At 39.1% G+C, this 22,408-nt stretch overlaps 1 protein-coding gene across 1 annotated transcript; it reads left to right on the top strand.

Annotated features, from left to right (window-relative positions):
* Positions 1 to 15,480: 15,480 nt before the first annotated feature.
* LOC116267266 (SKP1-interacting partner 15-like) lies at positions 15,481 to 22,012 on the top strand. The gene is made up of 2 exons (XM_031648895.2): positions 15,481 to 17,156; positions 21,500 to 22,012. The coding sequence occupies exon 1, from the start codon at positions 16,052 to 16,054 to the stop codon at positions 17,144 to 17,146; it is 1,095 nt and encodes a 364-aa protein (XP_031504755.1). The 5' UTR covers positions 15,481 to 16,051; the 3' UTR covers positions 17,147 to 17,156; positions 21,500 to 22,012.
* The last annotated feature ends 396 nt before the right edge of the window (positions 22,013 to 22,408 follow it).

The raw sequence follows: 22,408 nt of genomic DNA, 5'->3' as shown, positions 1-22,408 counted from the left end.
AAGACACCACTCTGGAGCACAACATACACAAGGGGCTTCCACAGCAACCCCACCAATGCCTATAGGAGCAGGAAGCCTCCCTCCTCAGCATAGCAAACAGGACAACCCAATCAATGGCCAGAACGCAGAAGTAAAGAAGCACGCTGGGTTTGGTCAAGGACGAACCAGCACACCAATTCGGGTTGCACGGGCCAAACCTGCTGACTGTCAGAGCCGATCCAAGCCTTTAGAGGTTTGGATTGGGTGGAGCATCAAGGGACCAATCTAGGTCACACGGGTACATACCCACCTACTTTCACACCATATCCAAGCCTTAAGAGGTCTGGATTGAGTGGGTCATCAATCTGGGTCGTGTGGGCCCTAGTCCACCAATTGTAAAACCTGATCTAAGCCCTCTGTGGACTGGATCGGGTGTGTCCTCAAGAGCTAGACCCAACCCAAGTCCAGCTAGTTTCCCATCTAGATTTTGCTTTAAATAGTAGAGATTAGAGTTAGGGTTTTATCTTTTGATTATCTTATAGTCTAGTTAAGGAAAGAGTAGGTTTGTAGCAGCTGCACAGCAGCAGCAGTCGGCGGCTTGCCAAGCTTCTTCTTCAATGAAAATTCGATGAAGGTGTGACATTTCGGCAGTTCTTTGGCATGGTTCTCCAGTGAGCAGCTAAGTATCGACCTTCCCTCCGGCATGGCGTCTACACAACCGAAGGTACCCCAACAAAGCCAAACACCCTATGACACCATGAGCAGCACCGGTGTGGTTCTCTTTCGTTGCTCCGGTCAGATTTGCACAGTTGTGGTGTGGTTCTGTGCACCTGGATCGACCAAACCATCTCAACTCATAATGACCCACATTCATCACTTCGAAGCATTGGTCCTCCACCTCCAACAATCTCCAAGCCACCCAAGACCATCGTTCGATTATAGTACTATTCCATCGCCTCCAAATGGACCCACAACACGCCATTGACAAGTAGAAATCTATTCCCAAATCCTCATAAAGAGATATGACTGGACTGTGCACCACAGTCCGTGTAGAAACTGAACAGTCATTCCCTGTTTGGCAACCCATAGTAGTGCATCCAATCGTTGGGTTCTTGAACGGCAGCATGTGACTTTAGACATCTCCTATGTTCAGTCCACTGAATATGTCAAACTGCATACCCTAAAGAGACCGAACAAACCGGCTCTGTTCTGTGACCAGCAATGATAGATCCAGCCATTGGATTCACCATTTGATGGACATACAATGTACTAGACAACCTCATAGTTTCGGCAAGCCCAAGTATGCTGGAAGCCGACTGGTAGATCAAGAGTAATGGAGCTAGGAAGCAGCTCCAATCAGTTGGAAGTGAGAAAGCAGCCCCAAAAAAAGGCCGACAAACCAACTCTATTCGGCAACTCGCACACCCAAATCCAGCCATTGGGTTCTCCAATAGACGGTCATGCATGAATCTAGACACCTTTCTGATTCCAGCGAGCAGAAGTACGCTTGATTCCGACCAGTAGATCAGAAGAAATTGACCTCGAAAGTAGCATCAATCTACAAGAAGCTCTAGCCTGTAGAACCTGAGATGCCCGAATAGACCAACTCCGTTTGGTGACCTACGCCGACTATTCCAGCCATTGGGTCCTCCAACAGATGGCCATATGTGATTCAGGACATCTTCCTGGTTCCGACGAGCCCTAGTATGCCTGAATCCAGTTAGCATGTTGTGAGCAACGAGGTGTTGAAGCAACTCCATCCCGCCAAAGGTAACAGACGTTAGACCGGTACGGGCTCGGGCTAGGGCCCAATGGGTTGGCCCGGATAGGCCCAACGGGGGCCTGATCCGGCCCGATTAATTTTTAAATTTTTTTTATTATTAATAATATATATTATTGTTAAAGAAATATTTTATATTCAAAAAAATTATTTTATATTTTTAAAGCGGTTTTTAATTATAACCGCACTGGGTCAGGCTGGGCTGGGCCGGGATCGGGCCCTGGTATCGGGTATCGGGCCTGGGCCCGACTTTCAGACATTAGGACAGCCTGGACCCAATTCTTACTAGGCTTGGCCGGGCCAGGCCGGCCAGATGCCCACCCCTAACCACTTTGGACCAAGAACGAACAAGGAGCAGTGAAGGGAAGTTCTGTCATCTGGAGAGACATTTTTGGCGAGGCTCGGACCCTCTCTGGTGACTTTCCTTGGAGCGAGTGCTTGGGTATTACAGTTGTCTTGCTCCAGTTGGACTCCAGCCGCCCAGTCCTCTCCTATGGCTCAGACTACTCAGTGTCAAAGATGGACTAACAATAGTATGGCCAATCCAGCCAGGAGAGCTTGACAGCCCTCCTGCTCTCTACCTAACCATGCGCAGCAAGTGTCCCCTGCTCCATATCAGAATCGGGCCAGGCCACCTGCAGCCAAAAACAGGTTCTGCCCTAGGCGTGTCCCCGAGAGGTAATCTTCTTCATATGACCTATAGAAACGAGGAGGGTGCACTTGTTTTAAGGCTGCGGCCACCAACCAGCGTGGGGGAACCCTCAGCATGCTCAGGCCATGGTGGGCCAGGGCAGGCCGCCCCAGGTCAGGGCCAAGGCAGTCCATGCCATGGTAGGCCAGGCCGCACCGGGCCAGGCCAGCCGGGCTTGGATTGTCCAGACCATACTTGGTCAGCCTATCACGTTGGCTTTGGGCCCCACAAAGGGTATTTTGGTATTTTTTGAAGAAAAAAGTTTATTTTTTGAAACAAAAGGATATTTGGAGAAAACCAAGGGCATTCAGTGACATTTTTAGAAAATCAAGGTTGTTTTGGGTATCTTGAACTAAAAATTATTAGTATTTGGAAAATGATCATCTCAATACTTGGACTATGAATGATATGTGGCTTGTAATATGGGAAAATGGATCTAGCTCTTAGATTTTGGGCTGGATCTAGATCAAAAGCTTATAAGGAATAAAAAATAATATATTTGAATTTCGATTTCAATTTTGATCTAAAACTCATATTTGGTTCTAAATCTTAGATTTAGATCTGGATTAAGGTAAAAACTTGGAATTGGATCTTAATTTGGATCTAGACCAGGAATTTGGAACAAAATAAGGATATGGATCTAGACTTTGGATCTTGGGTTCGGATGGGGCCTGAATTGATGTGAAGGCACAACTTGGGATCAAATGAGTCAAGAATTGAGATTTGGATCAAGGTCTAGATCTAAGGTTTTGTTGTGGATCCAGTTTTAGAATTTGGATTTAGATATGAATCCATTTTGTATGTGGTTTGAGTCTAGGGATCTATTTTGGATCCGAGGCTAGTATTCGGATGTAGATTTGGATCTAAGGCCCTGTTTTGGATCTAGGGCTGGGCTTTGGATTTAGATTTGGATCTTGGGATTTGTTTTAGGCTTCTATATGATTTTTTGAAATGGATCCAAGCTTAAATTATAGAATTAGTCCAAATTGAGATTGGGCTTTGTGTCTAGAGTCTGTAATAGATCCAAATAAGTCCCAAATATTGTTGATAATCAAATAAAAGAAGAAATTGACCATAATTAAGAGAAATTGAAGTGTTTGAAGCTTAAAATCCTTGAAGGTTGTTGTAAAGTTAGCACGAAGTGCTTGAGAGAGGCTAAATATAGAATCTTTGAAAATTTTGGGGTGATTACACATCATCTGCTACAACAAGCAGTTCCTATTCAAACACTGCTGAACAACTATCACAGGTTCGCCCACTCTGGGTCTTCTTCGTTCACCATTTTTTTATGCCTCTTTAAGGCTATTTTTCAATGTTTCCATGTCTTTTCCTTTTGGTGAAGCCTATGATGTGAGAGTTTGAGGGTTCTGTTTGGATCATGCCTCTTTCTAACACATCCATTATGTGAGGGTTTGAGGCTTTAGTCTATTGCAGTAGTGTGATTTATTCATTTTTTGTTTCTATTATGTTTTGAAACTTGGGTGCCGGTTTATGTCTCATCATGTTGGTGTACATATATGCATTATGTAACTCTATACTGAGCATGGAAATGCTTCAGCCCAAGACCATAATCAATTTTTGTTTATGCATGAATCTCAACAGCAAACATATAGAATACCAACGTTCAACAGTTTTTTCCATGATTTCAACAAACACTAGGATGAATACCTTGGGATTAAAATCTTTATTAACCAAACACACCCGATTTCAGCTAATTTTGTTGGGATCAAAATCCCAGAATTTTAGTTCTGGTGCTGCCAAATGCTACCGTATAGAATGGTCTTCTTTTTGTTTTCTAACCTTCTCATTTAAGGGCATTTTGATTATTCATATCCCAAACATCGACTTGAATGGACAAAAAGCAAGTAGTCATTCTGTTTTGGTATGTGAGCCCAGTGGTTGTACCTTCAAATTAGGTGAAGTCACATTGGGTCCAAAGGAAAGCAACCCTTAGGTAGTTGCCCTTGGGCCTGACCTGTACCTTTTGGCGACTAGTAATATGATGTTCCTCATTTGTAAATTCTTGTGCGCAATTTAAGAAAAAAAAATGAAGGAAAAGGAAAAAAAAAATCAAGGGTGTTTATAGGATAGATCTCTATAAAAACACAGATCTCAAAAATGTCAAAGATGAATCCACCCTTCAATAAAAAAAAATTAAGCATTTTACAATTGGGCTTCATGTTACAAACAAGATTGTAATGTGATTTTGGCATAATCAAGATACGCAGACTAGTCTTTTCTACTGAAACAATCTTTAGGAGTAATTAGAACTGTAGTCCACTTGATATGAAAGACTTGTAGATAGATACTAGCTAGGCAACAACTGCTAATTTGAAATAGAAACATTTCAGTTCAAAAACAGCAGGAAATCATCTTAAATGTTGTAATCTTCGATATTTTGTTCTCTATTATCTAATTGTCATGAATCAAGATTTTCAGTAGATAACTTGACAATGGCTATTGATACATTATCAACCTAGTTTAGGCATTAAATGTGTTATCTAATATGGCTGGTTTGCGTACTTGTACATTAACTTGGGCATTAAAAGCTTTGCAATTTTTTACAGGTCATCTGGCTAGGTTCCACATGGAAGAAAACCATTAAAGATTGAAATAAAATGTTATGGCATCAATCACCAACACAAATGCTAAATTATGATGTGTTTTCTAAGTGAATTTTCAAAGTGTTACTACATTTGAAAAGTTTTTATGTTACAATGGATTCACCAAACTTTTTGGGATTAGTAGTGCAAATTTATGTTGCTGCTACAAGAAATATTTTATTGTCACACAAAGTACTTATTGATATGTTGTTACCAAAATTGTTGGCTACTTATATCTTGTCACAAGAAATAATTTGTCATTATACTAATGTGGAAATTACTTGCTTATATATCATTATTGAAAATAATTTGTTACTTAATATTGTTAAAAAAATAAGTTGTTGCTAAGATATTAGCAGACATTGCTTGTATGTTGTTGCAATAAATAAAGTATTGATTATATATTGCAAATCATGTTCTAATACTTTTCTTTTAAGAATTTCAATATTTAGAGATGAATAAGTTTGTCACAAGAAAAATCTTTCCTAGTCGTATTTTATGAAATAAAGAAGTTATAAGAACTTGTTGTGAAAGTGGGGAGTGAAATGGAAAGCAAATTAAGCTGAACAATTTTAATCTAGCAAGCATTACTACTTACAAATCCTGGGGTACTTATTCTTGTCAAATCATCATTTGAATATTCATTATGATGTTTAAGGAGTGCATCTTTTTATATCTATACACCAACTCACAATCATGAATTTTCAATAAGAAAGTTTGGTAAAAAAAAAAAAAGGCGGACTAATCCTACTTGATTTAAGCATTATCTTGATTAGTTAGCACTTAGCATATCCATGGACACATCCGTTTATTGACATCGTGATCTATTTAAGTCGAATTATATCAATTAAAGAGAAAAGATAAATTTATTTTTCAAGGATTTACTAATTTAAAAAAAATGAAAAGTTCCAATACAAGCATGTTAATAGCTTGTGTTTATAATTTGGCACATAAAGTATGTTAATTTAATGATTCATTAATCCCAATGTATTTATGACAATATTAGTGTACCAGCATTATGGCAATTGTACCAAAAAAAAAAACCCTGCCTTTTAGCAACCGCCAATGAAACCAAATATTTATTAATGCAAAAAGTGAAATTTCAAGGGCATCATGGATCAGAAAATCTCTCAAAAGAATAAGGTTTCTTAGTTGTAGAAAGTTTAGTTTAGAAAATACTGTGGTAGAAAATTATTTCAAAAATGACAGGTTATCATCTCTCAATGAACAGAGGATGTCCTTAAAGCTTGTGATTGCAAGAAACAAAAATTGTAAGAACTTAAAAATATTTTTTTCATGTCTTAATATATCCTGAGGTACATCAGAATAAAGAATAAATGGCCAATCCTTTAAGATTTGTGAATTAGAAAAGGCAAGTCAATGAAAAGTTTCTTAAACTAGTCCATGTTGATCATGATCGTACTATTATATTGCTTAAAGAAAAATTGATGAACTGTTTGTTAGATATAGATTAAATATATTAAGATTAGGTTCACAACAGTTAAGTTGGGGCAAGCAATGTCAAGAAAGTTTAATAGACTAAAGATTTTTTCTTGAAGTAATATAAAGCTACTTTTTATATTCATTATTTTGCACATCAGCTTCAATTGGCATTCCTTGCCCATTGGTGAAAACAATTAACTAGTTTTCACTACATTGACAAAGCTAACAATCACATGTGCTTAGAGGTTCATATAAAAAAAATCAAGCGGACTTTGAGAAATTGATTCTATTTAGAGTTGTTGAACAAACAATTGATTGATATGAACTTGAAAACAAGACCATGACAAAATCAACACAATTTTTTATTGTCTGATGAGATCAAACGTTCTATAGATACTTCTTAACAAGAACATTAAATATCGTCAATTTCATGTGAATTTGATTTCTGTAGTTATAAAAGTTGTTTACAACATATGAGATTAGATGAAAGTTGAATCTTTCATAGATAAAATTTGGGGCACGTTTTCATGGCATCCTAAACGATGTTTCAGATTCTGCCCTTTGAAACACCATTTACCTTCATTTGGGCACAAAACCGGGTTTAGAGAAAACTCATGTTTGACTAAAAGCCATCTGAAACATCGTTTTGCATAACCTGGTCCCTTGGCCCAAGTTTTTCTTCCAAAACGACCTTATTGGAAGGGGGAACCATTTTGAGGATGAGCTGAAGACGTGGGAGGGGAAACTATGTTGAGGATGAGCAGGAAGGGTAACTGTGGGGACGTAAGATCGACACCAAAGTGGAAGGCCGTCCAGGCACAATGGATGACGATCATCTCATGGACTGCTCTGGAGGTGGGTCGCTTCTCAGGAAGGTGTAATTGAGTATTAGGTACAATGATGTTGCAGCGGGGCTAGACATCAGAAGGAGGGTTAGCAGTCCCACTCGTCGACTAGTGCAATGAAGCAAGGAAGGTATGACAGGGAGACGGATGTTGCAGTCAGGGTGGTGCAGCCGTCTTGCTCTGTTTGTCAAAGGGTTCCAGATAGATTGATTCATGACAAGAATAGTTAAGGTTCAAGGAGGACGATTCCCTTGTCACGGTTGCAGGTTTAACCAGAGTTGCTTTGCTGCTTCCTAATCATTTTTTGTTGACTATGTGATGATGATGTTTCTTGAATTTGATGGTTTTGTTTGTGCTTCTGGTTCTGATTTCGAGTTTTGTATTTTGATTTGGGTGTTTTGGTTTTGATTTCTGGTTTTGATTTGAGAATGCTGCTAATAACAAAGCAACACTTTTCGATTGTGGTGGATTGAAAGGAAAAGAGATCTAGATAGATAACTTCGCCTTTGGTGCATTGGATGGGCTCTAATCTTCATATAACTAAGTTTATGCTGCTAATCATGACTGTCTATGAATGTATATAAAGATGGAGAACGTGGTAAATTGCCATGTTAGAAAACAAATAAATTTTGAAGTTCTCGCTGAATAAACATTGAATGTCATGATCTGGATGCATACTGTAGAAGATTGTGGTGGCAGAAAAACTGCTTCTCTGAAGTATACATACTTCGTAAATGAGATTCTAATTCTCCTAAGTCTTGAGACCGTTCCCTTTAACACTGGCCAGCGGATGAAGGAAATATTGGATTTCACAAAGGTTTCTTCTTGGGCTTTGCTGTTGTTGCTCGAGTATCTTTCCTCTGTTTTGAACTGTTTAAATCAGCTCCTCCAATCTTGTCTATACATAGTGTTCTACCATGCCAACAAAACCCTGAGGTGCCCGTTTTGTGTGTACTGCAAGAAGCAAGAGGATCATGTGCATGTGAGCTACTGGTGCTGTTGCACACCTTTGCTGCTTTCCTTACTTGTTTATGCCGATTCTTACAAATTTAGGTGGAACTTAAGATAGCTCATTGCCTTCTATCTTGCGGGTTAACATGGCCAATGAGCTAAACACCAACCTGGTTTTCTTTTTTTCCCTATAAATAAATAAAGCATGAGCATGGTAATTAGCTTCTATGAGAGAAAGAGAGAGAGAGAGGCAGAGGGAGAGAGAGAAAGTTGAAGCATCTATTGGAGGAGATACATTGTAGTTGGTGTGTGCATTCGCACGCCAGTGTACAAAATTTACTTTATTTCAATATACAAATTTCATTCATTTTAGCTTTTTTACATATGACTGCATGTTAAACATTGAAATTTAAACTTAGGGTGCCCCTCAACCAGAAATTTCTAGCTCCACCATTGAAAGCATCCAACAGCTCATAAATGGATTTTTCCTTGCATTCTATTGAGAAAAAGAATGATGGAAGCTTTGCTCATGTCCAATCAAGTCCTTATGCATTCTGCTTACACTGTCCAAAAATGCCACCCCAACCAAGCGAGCAGCTGCCTTCGCTAGTCCCCTAACTTTCCATGAAACAATCTTCATGGATCTGTTTTTTCCCAGCTTCCCTGCTGGGCCATAGAATTCTCTTTTCCTGCCAACTCCAATAACCCCATTCTCTTGAGAGGAGCTAGCTAGAGAGACCTCGTTGTCTCCTCTCTGATCATTTTTTTTCCTTTTCCGTTTCACCAAAGTCCATCCATCTTCTGAATCTCACTCTTTGTTTACCTCTCCTAATGGCCACCTTTCCCGCAAAGCACTTGTGCCATTGCTCCCCTTGTGCTCCATTACCTCTCGCTCTACCATGCATCCTTCAATCTTCGATTCAGCAAAAGGATTGAAACTTGATCAGAGTTTAGGAGTGTCGCTCATTGCAAACTCAGGGCCCCCATTATGCTTCACCCTTGAAGCAAAGACCTCTGACCCCTTCCTGATGACACCACTATGATCGCCCCTCGGTCGCTCAGTAATGTCCCTCCCCATCATTAGTGCCCTCTCCTGCCTACCTTCCTTGGATTAACCCCCTGCCTCCTTTCTTGCGGCCATTACCATGCGCCCTCTCCACCATTCTAACATGTTCCCAAGGATTAGGAATCTTTTCCCGAGGGGAAGGCTCCTCAGTATTAGTACGACAAGTTGCTTACATGTGGGTTAATGCTCCACACTTCCTACCGTAAATCACACGAGATTCATACACAATATCCAACTTCAACAGATTCCCATCCCCCATTCTCAGCGTGATTGCTGGAATTGGGCAAAAACCTATAGTCACTTCAATCCCAATTCGAGCAAATCCCAGTTTACTCCAGTTTTTTGTGCAATTATCTTCCAATGGGAAGAACACCATAACGCACGTGCCACTCTCATTCCATAAGAACGCCAGAAGATCCGGTAGTTGGACCCAAATGAGTACCATCTGGTTCAGATCTACCTTCAGTTCCTGACCAGGTTGCCATCTGCTTGCTATCAAGTTAGTGTTCCTAATCCCCCATGCACGCTTCCTCAATACAATTTCCAGCTCCTCCTCTGAATCGACTCTAATAAGAAACCTCCCATTTCAGTCGATTGAGAATTTAGGGTTTTTAATCATCGACCATTGTTTTTGCAAAGAACCAAAAACAAAATTGTAATCCATACGTGGTCGACTCATGCCTCCATACAAGCCTGCAATCGCAGCATGCTGAAACGGAATCTTCGTTCGATCGCATGCCTCTAGATGGAGGGTAACCTTCATCAAAACCCACAATTGCTGCAGGGATCCCTTCCATGGACGCCTTCTTCGATCTATCTACCACTTCTGCCCAGCTCCTTCACCTTCCCCAACCCTCCACTTCTTCCGGATCTGGTGGAAATGCCTCATCCTCTGCCATTCGCATGCCATCCTCATGGAGCCCTAACGGAGGCTCCACTTCCATCGCTCTCCTCCCCGTGAACTCTCAATGTGACTGTTCTATTCATTTCATGTTGTACCAAATAACTTCATGAAATTGCATTAATAGTTCCATTCCACGTACATTTGGTGATCTCAGATGTGTCCACTTCAATGGAACGGATGACTCATCATTTGGATGAATCATTTGTTCGGGCAGAAGAAGATTATGTAAATACTTACTCGAAATCTCACTTATGAGATGAATCGATGAATCATTTCATCGGGCAGAAGAAGATTTTGTAAACACTTACTCGAAATCTCACTTATCAGATTTCATTGTGGAAGAATCGCTTACAATGAAATATGAAGAATTGACCATGATATATATATATATATCAGCACTATACTCGAATGACATTGGACCGCATTTTGCCTTTAGGAAAGGAAAGATTAACAATGATATGTTATGCAATTGACTGAAACTTCTAACTAGCCTATAAAATAGAAACTAGAAATATGAAGCCAATTTTCCAGGCAAAGCAAATCAGACAAGATCCATTTCTGAGTACATTATACTCCAAACCCGAACAAAAGTTTGGATCCTGCATTCGTTGACTTCAATGAGCTCTTTGGACGGAAAACGGCAAGCTATCGTGCATGCTTGCGTGTGGTTTCGTGGAGTAAAGAAGGGAAGAGCCGACATATATATATATATATATATATATAGATATATATATCGTAGATGATGAACTTGCCGCGCTTATCCCGAAGTCAATGCATAGCTCAAGTAATGGAATATCGTTAAAGAATAAACAAATAGATAAAGCACCGTATCGGGATGTAAAATATAAGTAAACATGTAGGAAGCGTCTTCTAGAAGAGCCTTTGGAATGTTCTAAAAAAAACAGCAGGCCGGTTTGTTGTTTTGCTGAAAGCAGCTTGCGGACTTTTTCTGCGACTATCCTCGATATACTTCTCTACGTAACTTGTGGAAAAATCTTGCTTGGGGAGAGTCATTAAACTGTTAAATTTACGGTTACTAGATTGGTATTAGCTATGGTTTATGTTTGATGATGCAGTCATAATTTATGATTTTTTAATAATAAATTTTTAAATTTTTACCGTTTCGACAACTATTCAGTAGCGTTGAATTTTTTTTTAATATATTGGAAAGAAAAAAATATTTTGCTTATGGAAATTATTTAATAATATTGATTTTCTCAATGAATTCTTCACTAGAACGTATCGAGATGCGTGCATAATACTTCTCTAGAACGAAAAATCAAATAATTAAATATTTTTACCGAAAGCCAAGGGCACCTTGTTGACCACGTTTGGATGCATATGTATTTCATGTAAGAATGAACGTGTCGCTGACATGGTTGGCATTATTAAATTGGAATATAGCAAATCATACGCAAAGTTGACAACTGTAAAGGATCATTCACACCGTTGAATAACGGAGTGTATGTGCGTGCATCAACGAATGTGTATGTGTCCCTTTGTGTTTGTTTTTATTATGCGTGCATGTGAGTATGCGTGTGTCTGTGCACGCGCTTAGAATCCATAAAACCCAAAAGGACCAGTTAAGTTAGGAACTCAAGTATTTGTTAAATCCAAGCTTGATGAAAAAAATTATTTTATTGAAATGTTCTACCATAGCATGTAAAATAAAACTAATTTTATAAAGTTCGAAATCGTATTAATGTCACACTTAAAATTGATATTGTCTTTCAAAAATATATCTACTCAAGGTTTTGGATGAGTTTGATTAGCATTTTACAAAATTGTGCTTCATCTGTGATAACATTCACCTATTCTTATGCAGTCTGTAAGTATGTTTCCCTCGTTTGATTCCTTCACGTTATAGATGCTAACTTGAAATAAAGATAATAGATTAAGTGTGGTATTCACAATGTTTCTCTAATTGTAACTACAGAAGTATCCATACAAACCATGCATTCAAGCTTCTTCATAAATATTGGTGCAACTTCATGGACATCTTGTTCTAGTGTTCCATGAATTTTCTCTAATTTTTGGAGTAGATTCATAGAACACTCAGAGAATGTTTTAACGGCCAAACAACATCTAAAAGGCATGTCTATTACTGACACTATCTAGTGCATCAGAAAGGAGCAAAAGAATGTAGCTGGAGGTTCCTGCTAAGGTGATTGGCACATGCCTCTCCTAAAGTGAAATCCATGTCAGTAACCAACTGTGAGGCAACTTTTCCTGTCACTAAAGACATTTTTCACTGAAGCAATTCCTCCGCGCCATTAAAGACCTTCCAATTTTAAGCGCTCCTTTTTTATGCCATGAAAGACTCTTTTACATTTTTTTATGCAAATTACAAATTAATACGTCTAAATTTGGGAACATACACGGAACATGCTTACAATAAGGGAGGAGCTAGGGAATTTTTTTTCTTATGAGGGCCAAATTATATCTTTCAAAATCTTTACGGGGCAGAAATATGTTTTTAAAATTTTTAAAAGGGTCAAAAAATAAAAAAAATTTGTAAGTTATTACATATAATTTTTTTCGGTTTTGCAAAATAACAAACCTAAGGTTCAACTCCTCGATATGTTACTTAATTATTCGACTCGACAGTACCGGTGCATACCAGTATAAAACAGAAGTTTTTTTGTTAAAGGGTACTTAAATCACTAGCCCTAGTAGATCCAGCTTAATCTCAATGTAAATTTTGACAGGCTGCAATCGGTCGTGGTCGACACCAAAAAGGCTGCTATCGGCCGTGGTCCACACCAGCCTACAAGTAGCTCCACTACTAGCTCGTACTCAGATGCCAACTAATGCTACCAAGACAAGTAGCCTGCACATTTTTGTCACTGGTGTGGATGCATTCCAGTTTTTTCTTAAAAAAAAAATTAAATAAATGTATACCTTGAGTTTGCAGACCTGTCACATGCATGCTATATAAATGAATGCAAGATATGACAATAAAGACAATACTAGTGGTAATAATGGTAAAGGCGATAATGGTAGTATTGATAAGGAAACAACATCCGGCGAAGATAATAGTGGCAGCAATAAAGAGACAACAGTTGGCCAAGCAAGCAGTTGCTAAAAGATTATCAACAACACAACAAGAGATAAAAGATGAAGCTGTCAATCGAGAAGGCACAACAACTAAAAAGGAAAATAACAATTGTAAATTAAATATTTTTTCCTTTTTGTATATAGAAACAATAACATAATTGCGGATCAGACACATAATTTCAGACCTAGATCAATCCAGCCCCGTCAAATAAAATATAAAAAAATATAAATTCTCATTAGGCCCCATCTTTTGACTATTTTATCCAAAACGAACAATGGTTTTACTGCAAAATCATCTTAAGTACATATTATTTCCAAACATACAAAAGATTGCATTTTCCAGCTGCATCCTTGCAAGATGTTTCTGCTTTTATACAAAATAAAGATTATTAATAAATTATTATTGTTGCTTTTCTACCTTGACGTCCGCAAGCCCTTTGGACGACCCAAAGTGGGAGTTCTCCTGGTTCCTTACTTACGGGTGAGGTTACATTGAGAAATGAGGATGGCCGTCACCCTTCCTTAGTCAAATGCATGCGAAATTAAAATAGCGAAACAATAAGATATTTTATATGTATCTCCTTGAGTTGAGCCTTTGGAAGGTTCATATCAAGGAAATATCTTCATAAGCGTTTGGAACGTTGAGAAAAACAGCGGGCGCCTTCGATGCTGTGCTGGTCACCCGAAAGCGGCTTGTTTTAGCTTCTCGGCAACTATTTCCCTCCATATCTTTATCTTTCTTCTGCTCATGTATCTTGCAGAAAATTGATGTCTAGCATATTTAAAATCAAAAAATTAATTAAATTTATTGGATGCTTTCATGAATTTGTCCTACTTTTTCAAATAAATGCATCAAACAGTCATATACTGTTTACTTTTTCCAAACAGCCCCTAGCTTTCACCGACATGGATAACACAAAAAAAAAACACACACACACACACACACGCACACACAACACACAAAAACTCACAAATAAATAGCTAGCAATATCCTATCTACTTCATGCATTGTTATAAAGGAAGGACATTGAAAGGTCTAGAACCAGGTGAATTATTCGACCTTAGTAAAGGAATCCTAGGGAAAACCCTGCCTTGCATATTCTTCAAAATTGAAAAACACTCCCTTCCACAAACCTTAATTCTCATAGACCCCAAATCCTCAAACTACTTTTAAAAGATTGCTAGTTCGTATGGAGGGGTATTATAGACCTTTGGGATGTAAATTCAAAAGGTTAGGCAGAAACTAATGTTTAGATGTATGTGTAAAATGGTTATTTTGCCTGTTGATGGGAGTTGGATACCTTTCCCTTTCTTTCCCTCTAAATTCTCGAATTGCACTGATGCCTGGTTGAAACCAACACCACAAAGAGATACCATGTCGTGACTTTAAAAACAAAATCTATCAAGATTTTTAATCAACAAACACTAAAAAACATTATGCATGCGTTGATCAAAGAGAAATATGAACGAAGTTTGAAACGGGAAGGTTGTGTTGAAGTGGTTTATTGGTTTAGGTTTACATATCTTGGATTAATAAGTTACATTAGAGTAGGAATATTTAATACTAATCCAGTTACAATCTATTTTCCTTATAATTTTTTCGTTTGTGTATGGGTAAGAGTTGTGATATTTTTTCTTATTTGTGGGGGCATTTGGACGACACCCTCATCTAACCCAATTTTCTAGAAGCTTGGTTTACGAAAAACATGTGTTTTAATGAGTTTTAAAAACTTGGTTTGTTTATTTATGTGTCACACTCAAAACTTGGTTTTATAAATAACTCCAATCAAGATTTTAACTCTCTTTCACTCACCTTTAAAATAAAGTATTTTGCCTAAAGCGAGTTTTTTTATTTTTTTGTGAATAGTACATTTCAATTTTTAAAAAAAGGCCACTACTTTTCCCTTTTAAATTCAATAAAAAAATATAGTGAGACATGACAGGGATCACATATACCATCAATATAATACAATCTTAATGTAAATCTTAGTTACATCGATCAATTTGAACACGCAAATCGCCCTCACTCTCCTGTTCTTCTCCACTAAGCGAATAAAGTCGTCCGTCTCATCTCAAAACCTTCATTTAGTAATTTTGATAAATAGCGAAGCACTACCTAAAGAATCACAAAATTAGTTTCCTCTAGCAAAATGAAAATGGAAGCGAAAACTAACAAGCGAACAAGATCCGTTTTCACCGTCTTTCACATGTGATGGTTTCGCAGCCTTATCATGCTGCCATCACCACTCTTGTCATTATCGCCGTCAATGTGAAGTATCACCAGGCCTCTATTAACAGAACCCAAATTCATGAGATTCGCTGAAAATTCGATGAGTCCACGCAAGAGATGATCATGAAATTGATAGCGAAAGGAACGCAACTGACGGCAGAAGAAGACACGGAAGCACAGGCCACGGATTTCTTAATCTGTTGTTTGTTTTGGGTTTCTCCTATGCCGATTGAACTTGAACGCCAGAGTGAAAGAAAGAAAGCAGAATAAATAACACAGCATCCCCGAAAGTGTTTGCTAAAATGCCTGAAAGAGAGATATGCGTCTTCCATGCCCGCTGAAATGCCTTATGGGAGAGACTGAATGTGGTGGAAAGCGATAAACTCATCCCTGAAGTACATTTTTCCCACGAGGGTGACCACCAGAAGGCCTGCTTCTTAGGCCGCGCAGCGGTTTCCGGTACCTTCCGGTTGATTCCGACAGAGTCGTTTTCTGGGGTTCAATGGAGTTGACGAGCCGGACCACCATCCATCAATTGCCCGTCGAGTCGTTTCAGCAGATCCTCTCGCACCTCTCCCTGCGTGAGATCTTCGCCTGCCGTGCTGTCTGCAGGTTGTTCAAGGATGCACTGACGTGCCCCTTCTTCCTCCAGCAGGTCGCCCTCCGCACCACCCTCAACTGGTTCGTCGTCCATCCCTCCGACCGCCAAAAAACGTGCGGCCCCTCCCCGGACTCCCTCCTTCAAGTCTACGATGCCGACTCCAACAGCTGGGTCGTCTTTCCTCTTGATTTTCTTCCTTTCACGTCTGCCATCCCCGTCGCCGCCTCAGCTGGCCTTCTCTACCTCTGGTGCGAGTCGGAATCCGGCCGCTCGCTAGTCATCTGTAACCCTTTCACGCGAACATTCAGGGTCCTGCCACAATTAGGGTCGGCGTGGTTCCGGCATGGCGCTGTTCTCTCGAGCGGGTGCCATGTGTTGGTTTTCGATAAGCTAGCCGCCCTCTACCTTGCCGAGGGGCGCCTCTGGTCGAATGTCTCCTCCGGCCTGTTGTCGAAGCCACGAAGTGCTGTGCTTGTTGGGTCGACCGTCTACGCCCTTTGCGATGTTGGCTCCGCGATTGGGTCTCAGTGGAAGCTCGTCTTCTGCAAACTGGATGAGTTGGGAAGTGGAAGGAGCTGGGATAGACTCGAGCAGCAGAAATGGGGGGAGATCTTAGACATCTTGCACCGGCCACGGCTGATCCGAGGTAAAGGGGAGAGCCTGCTAATGGTGGGGGGGCTCAAGTCGTCGTTCACGATGAGCTCAGTGTGCTCGACGATCATCATCCTCCAGCTTGACCTTCCGACCCTTGAGTGGGATGAGGCCGGCAGGATGCCTGCCGACTTCTTCGAGTGCTTCCAGAGTTGGGGCAAGTTTAAGGTGTTCGGGATGGGGGACAGGGTCTTCTTCTCAGGGAAGGGGGCAGGGAAGTTGGCCATGTGGGATTCTTCGGAGAGGGGGAAAGGCAAGTGGACGTGGGTCTCCGGCGTAACCGAGAGAAAGGATGGTCTCTACCGGGGATTCTCATTCGATGCCAGGATTCATGCAGTGCCATGAGCTACATGATGTACGCTTTACTTCCTTCCCTCCTCGTTGATGAATACACTTCTTTGGGAAGGTTTTGCTTGCGAATATATTGATGCTGGCCATGTTTTATAGATGAGCTGGTTTTTTATTTCATTGGCTTCACTTAAATATTGGGTTGTTGAAGTTTGGTTGGGTTGGTGCAACTTTCACTTTGTGGTCGTCTGCTCCTTTGTTTCTTCGTTTCATGCCACATGATTATGTTTTATGGTCTTTCATGTTCCATTTTATACCACATCGTTAGGTCTTGTGGCTATATGGACTTTCATTTCTTTGGGTTTTACCATACGAGGCTGTAGGTGAGAACCATGATCCCTGTATTGGTAATTATATTATTCTAATGGAAATAACTGGATCAAACGAGTGGATGAAGTTCAAGGAAAAATCCACTGCAAATCCAGTCCTTGGCATTTCAACCAACAGGAGATCTATGCTACTTAGATTGATGAACATCAGCTCAATGGTTGAAGGCAACACATTCTATCCCTCTTAGTAGTGCTGCCTGGTTGGTTTATTTTCTCACTCTTTTAGCCTTCTGATGAACATAACAATAACAAAGGTGTGAACATTTCCATCCTGGAAAGGAACATATGGGAGGATTTTGATTATTATCATCATATTAACTCGGTCAAAAAATGTACTCATATCATATGCACTTATTGAGAGAATTAAGTGAAATACATGTCTTTTGGGAATAAAATAATCGTTTACTTTCATGAAGAGGAAGAAACATTGTACTCTTTGCGACATGGATCTTAGGTAACTGTCTCATCCATCTAGCAAGATGACATGGTATCATGTTGTTGAGAGATAATCATTTGATATCTGTGATTGTGTTGTGGTGTTTCCAACTATTTATGAAAAGAACATTGTTTATGAGAAATTTAAAATTTAAAAAATCGTGGTTTTTATGTTAAAACATTTTTCAAGTTGTATTTACTGGTTACCTGAGTGTGCAAAACTAATATACAAAACTTGGTTCAAGAACAGAATTCCAAACTGGATATTGCAGGTATTTATACTATGTTTCTGGATAATTACACTTGGAGACACCTTAGTTTCCTTATTATAGATTCAAAAAGAAGTTGGATATTTTTTGATGAATTTTCTATAACTCTTTCAAAATACTTAGGCTGCTAAACTTTTTCAATAACAGTTTGCTTGCTTAGTGTGGATAGGGTGCTACTTTTATGTTGTCAGATTATTTTCAGTTGCTTGTGAAATTAATACTTAAAATTCTTCTGAAATTATTTGGTCTGTTTTTCATTTGATAGACTTCACCCATCCCTAATATATCAGCAAAAACTTAAGCATGCCATTTGTGCATATGGAAGATTCCATCCTTTTATTACTATTCATTTTCACACTAACAAAAGCATTAGAAAATCTGTGAATGTGGCTGGCATGATGCCCGAGAATCCAATTTGGCAGATCCCACCCTGCTCCATAGTTGATTTGATTCATACTCGGACATGCTACAAACCAAGAAAACTGCTAAGATAGCACATGCATATTTAAAACCTTGAATAGGATTATTCTGAAGTTCTCACACATAGGGATTTATAGTCCACCCCCTTAAAGCACAAAAAATCTGCATGTGCAAGGAACCCAAATTTGAGTTTTGAACTTGGCTTCAATACCAACTTTCATAACTTGGTGCAGAACTTACACGTATGCTCCAGTCTGGAGGATCTCAGCCTTCTCTTTAGTGAGCTTCAGTTTGCAATATGCCCTAGTATGTTTCTAAAAATTTTCGGTATAGGACCATTCAAGTCCTTCCTAACATACTTGGGTATCTCCTTTTAGACATGTGTCCATATGTGTGGGACCTTAAGCGTAGTACTAAATCGCCTCTCACACCAACTTTGATGATCCAGTCCAAAATTGACTGAATATTTGGTCTAGCAGATCCGAAATATCTTCCCTCCCACGACAAAAAAAGCCGTAAACCAAGACAAATGGGAACATGAAACTCAGGTACCTAAGGTTGCTTTTGATAACCTCGGATTTCAGATCTGAGGTCGGATTTGCTGCATAAATCTGAGGTTTATCCAACTGTTGATCTAAGAACCACAGATTTCAGAACTGTGAGAATACTGAAATCCATGGATCTCAAATTGAAGGGGAGAAGGGAAGAAGCGGGTTTTGTGGGGGTGGGACGTCCTGACTTCAAATGTGGATTTCAGATCCACACATGAAGTTACGGAGGGGAGGAGAGAGAGAGAAGGCTGAGGAAGTGCATCAAATGGGCTTTTAAAACATCAGACTTCAGATCCGAAGTTCTAAAATCTGCGCTGGATCTAAGATCCAAGGCAATCAAACGCAACCTAAAAGATGTTTGAAGATCTTTGATAGAAAACCAGTTTAAGATGTTGGGGACCACATTTGAGTATTAACTGGTGCTTGTTGATATACTGGTGTCCATTTCGTTGTGTTTCGTAGCATGTGTTTTCTGTAGACTCTATTCTTGATAACCTCTTTGTGCATTTCATAATGTTGGGACTCGCATGTGATATGCAACATCCTTGTATTCTGCAAGATATTAGGCTTCCTTCTGACTAAATTCCGGTTTGAAGCTCTCTAATGCCTTACTTTTTCATAATTCTTCTGGCTAAAATAAGTTATCACAGGATTCTTGCCTGTCACATACAGTATTTTTTCCTGCCCATAGATATCTAGATGCTAAACCAAGGACAGCATGAACAATGTGCTTAATATAGGGAAAGAGTAATCCAAGTCTGGCTGACCGGTTTGAAGATCCTAAAGCTAAGTCAGACCTTTAAGGATGTAGATAACCCAGATAAACTAGAGTTTGGAGACAGTTTGATTCATTTTTCATGTAAATTTAGTGAAAGCCTGGATGTGAATGGTGTTGGAAACTATTTGATTTCTCATTCATCTGTGGATATCCTAATGTGAGCCCAGGAATGAGAATGAATGAATGATATGCTCTAGGGGCCAAGGCTCCACCACCTTTCCCGTGTGCCTGGGGTCAAGACTGCATCAGTGGGCTTATGCACTAAGCTTGGACAAGGCATTGACAACCATCAGATTCAAACCAGTGACTGGCCGCCTATAAGTTGGTCGTCTGACCATCTTTGGCCCAAGAATGAGTTTGAAGCCAATAGTTCTAAATAATGTTAGGATCAGATCTAGGAGTTGTTTATACCTAGAAGTAGGCCAAGCTGTTTTTGCTGCTATGTTCTTATCTTCCTTTATCAGAATCTAGTTTTTTATATTTTTTTGAGCAGGTGTATTTTAGGGCAGAACTTTGGTAATTTCTTCCTGAGATATTAATAGAATTAGTGAGGTAAACAGATTTAATTGAAAAATAAACATTTTGAAATCCATAACATTTTAGAAGTTGGTAAGATGAGAATTCTGAATTATGGTTTTAGCATCTGACCCCATTAGTCTATAAGGTATCTCAGGAAATCCTTATCCTTGATCCTTCTCCTGAAAATTACATCCTAACGCAAGTTTTTGCTGCTCACCACGTCATTATTGATTCTTACTGCATTCTGAACACCACCCTTTTCGTTTCTCCATAACCAATCACTGTTGTTTCCTTATGAGGTTGTAGGTGTCCATTCACAATATGACTGCCATTAAAAAAAGCGTAGATGTGATGTTTCAGAGGAAACTTGCTGAAGGTATTACAGCCTCATGTTATTGTTAGTCTTGGTATTAGATACACCACTAATTTTATTGTTAAGTTAGAATTTAGTTACAGAGGTTGCTGCTACACATGGAACTAGATTTGGAATTTTTGCAACTGAATATGGACTTATCTGATTGTGCATAAATGCAAATTACTATAAGCTGAAAGAACTCGCAGAAGGGAAAGGACTGAGTAAAAATGCAGTGAGAAACGGTGGATCTGAACAGAAGTTACCTTGAAGATATTGGAATTTTTGCAACCGAATATGGACTTCTCTGATTATGCACAAATGCAAATTAGTATAAGCTGAAAGAACTCGCAGAAGGGAAAGGACTGAGCAAAAATGCGGTGAGACATGTTGGATTTGAACGGAAGTTACTTGAAGAACATAGGAACTCAAAAAGGCTGATGACACCGAGATGCATATGGCTATGGCTGTCTATCTTTTTGTCGTTAATGTTTTTTATCAGATACTGTTAGTGATTGACAGATAAAAGGACATTTTGCTTTTAACCTTCATTTTATTTCTCTTCGTTAGTAGCTGTTTATGGAGTGAGATATATTGATTGTTTTATTCTTTACCTTTGCTAGGTTTGAACATTACATATACTTCCTACAACCAAAATTTTAATGTGAATATTTGACAGGTTTGTCGCTTGATGCAGGTACTGGTAGAAAAGAAGTACAACTTTGCCGATATGACAACTTTAACATGCAGTCCGTGTGTAAGCTTAGCATCTGCTTCCCTTGCACTAGACTTCCCATCCTGAAGGCATTGCTATCGGTAAAGCCACGGATTCCCTTGTTAATGCAGCTTTGGTTGCAAATTGGTGGTACATTAATGTTCATCGAGCGATAACCTTCAAAGAAACAGGCCTGGTTCGCATCACGCAATTTAAACTAGAGCATTTTGAAGCCTGGAGGCCTGTCATTTCTTGAGGCAATGTGTGCTTTTCAGATACATCTGCTGGTGAAGTTTCCATTAAATTACTAGCCTGGAATGCAAGTTTTGAATTTTTCTTATATTAAATCTGAAGCTTGCCTACCAGAAAAGTGTACATCGGTAAGAACTGAATTTAGATATTGAATTTGACACGAGCCGTTGTATTATAACTGCTCATATGATATGTATGTTACTATGGGAAAAACTGATATTCTTCATCTGTGAAACTAGTGTATCTTATGGTCCGCCTTTCAATATGCTCAGTGTATGTTATGTACACCTCTAAAACGTACAAGAGGAAGCTTAGACCATTTTTCTTAGTTTGAAGTTACATAAATTTCTGAAAACTGAATTCTTGAGACGTATTCAGCACATTTAAACTTAAAAAACTAAAATTTAGTCTTCTTGTCATGGCATCGGGGCTAGGGCTTTTTTTGGTTTCTTTGAATATAAATCTATTTGTACCCATCAAAATTAAAACTTTTTAGGTTTTTATAACCATGGACTCTTTGAAGGCTTCAAGGAGCAAGTGGTTTATACTAAAGCTTATTATTTGGTATTCATTTAGTTACTGAGAATAATTTAAGTTGATAATTTTAAGTGTTGCTAATGAAAGTTTGCATGTTGTTTG

Source organism: Nymphaea colorata, chromosome 13 (genome assembly GCF_008831285.2).
Source record: "Nymphaea colorata isolate Beijing-Zhang1983 chromosome 13, ASM883128v2, whole genome shotgun sequence".
Lineage (NCBI taxonomy): Eukaryota > Viridiplantae > Streptophyta > Magnoliopsida > Nymphaeales > Nymphaeaceae > Nymphaea > Nymphaea colorata.
Note: the sequence above shows the minus strand (reverse complement) of the source record. Positions and strands in the feature narration are given on the sequence as shown.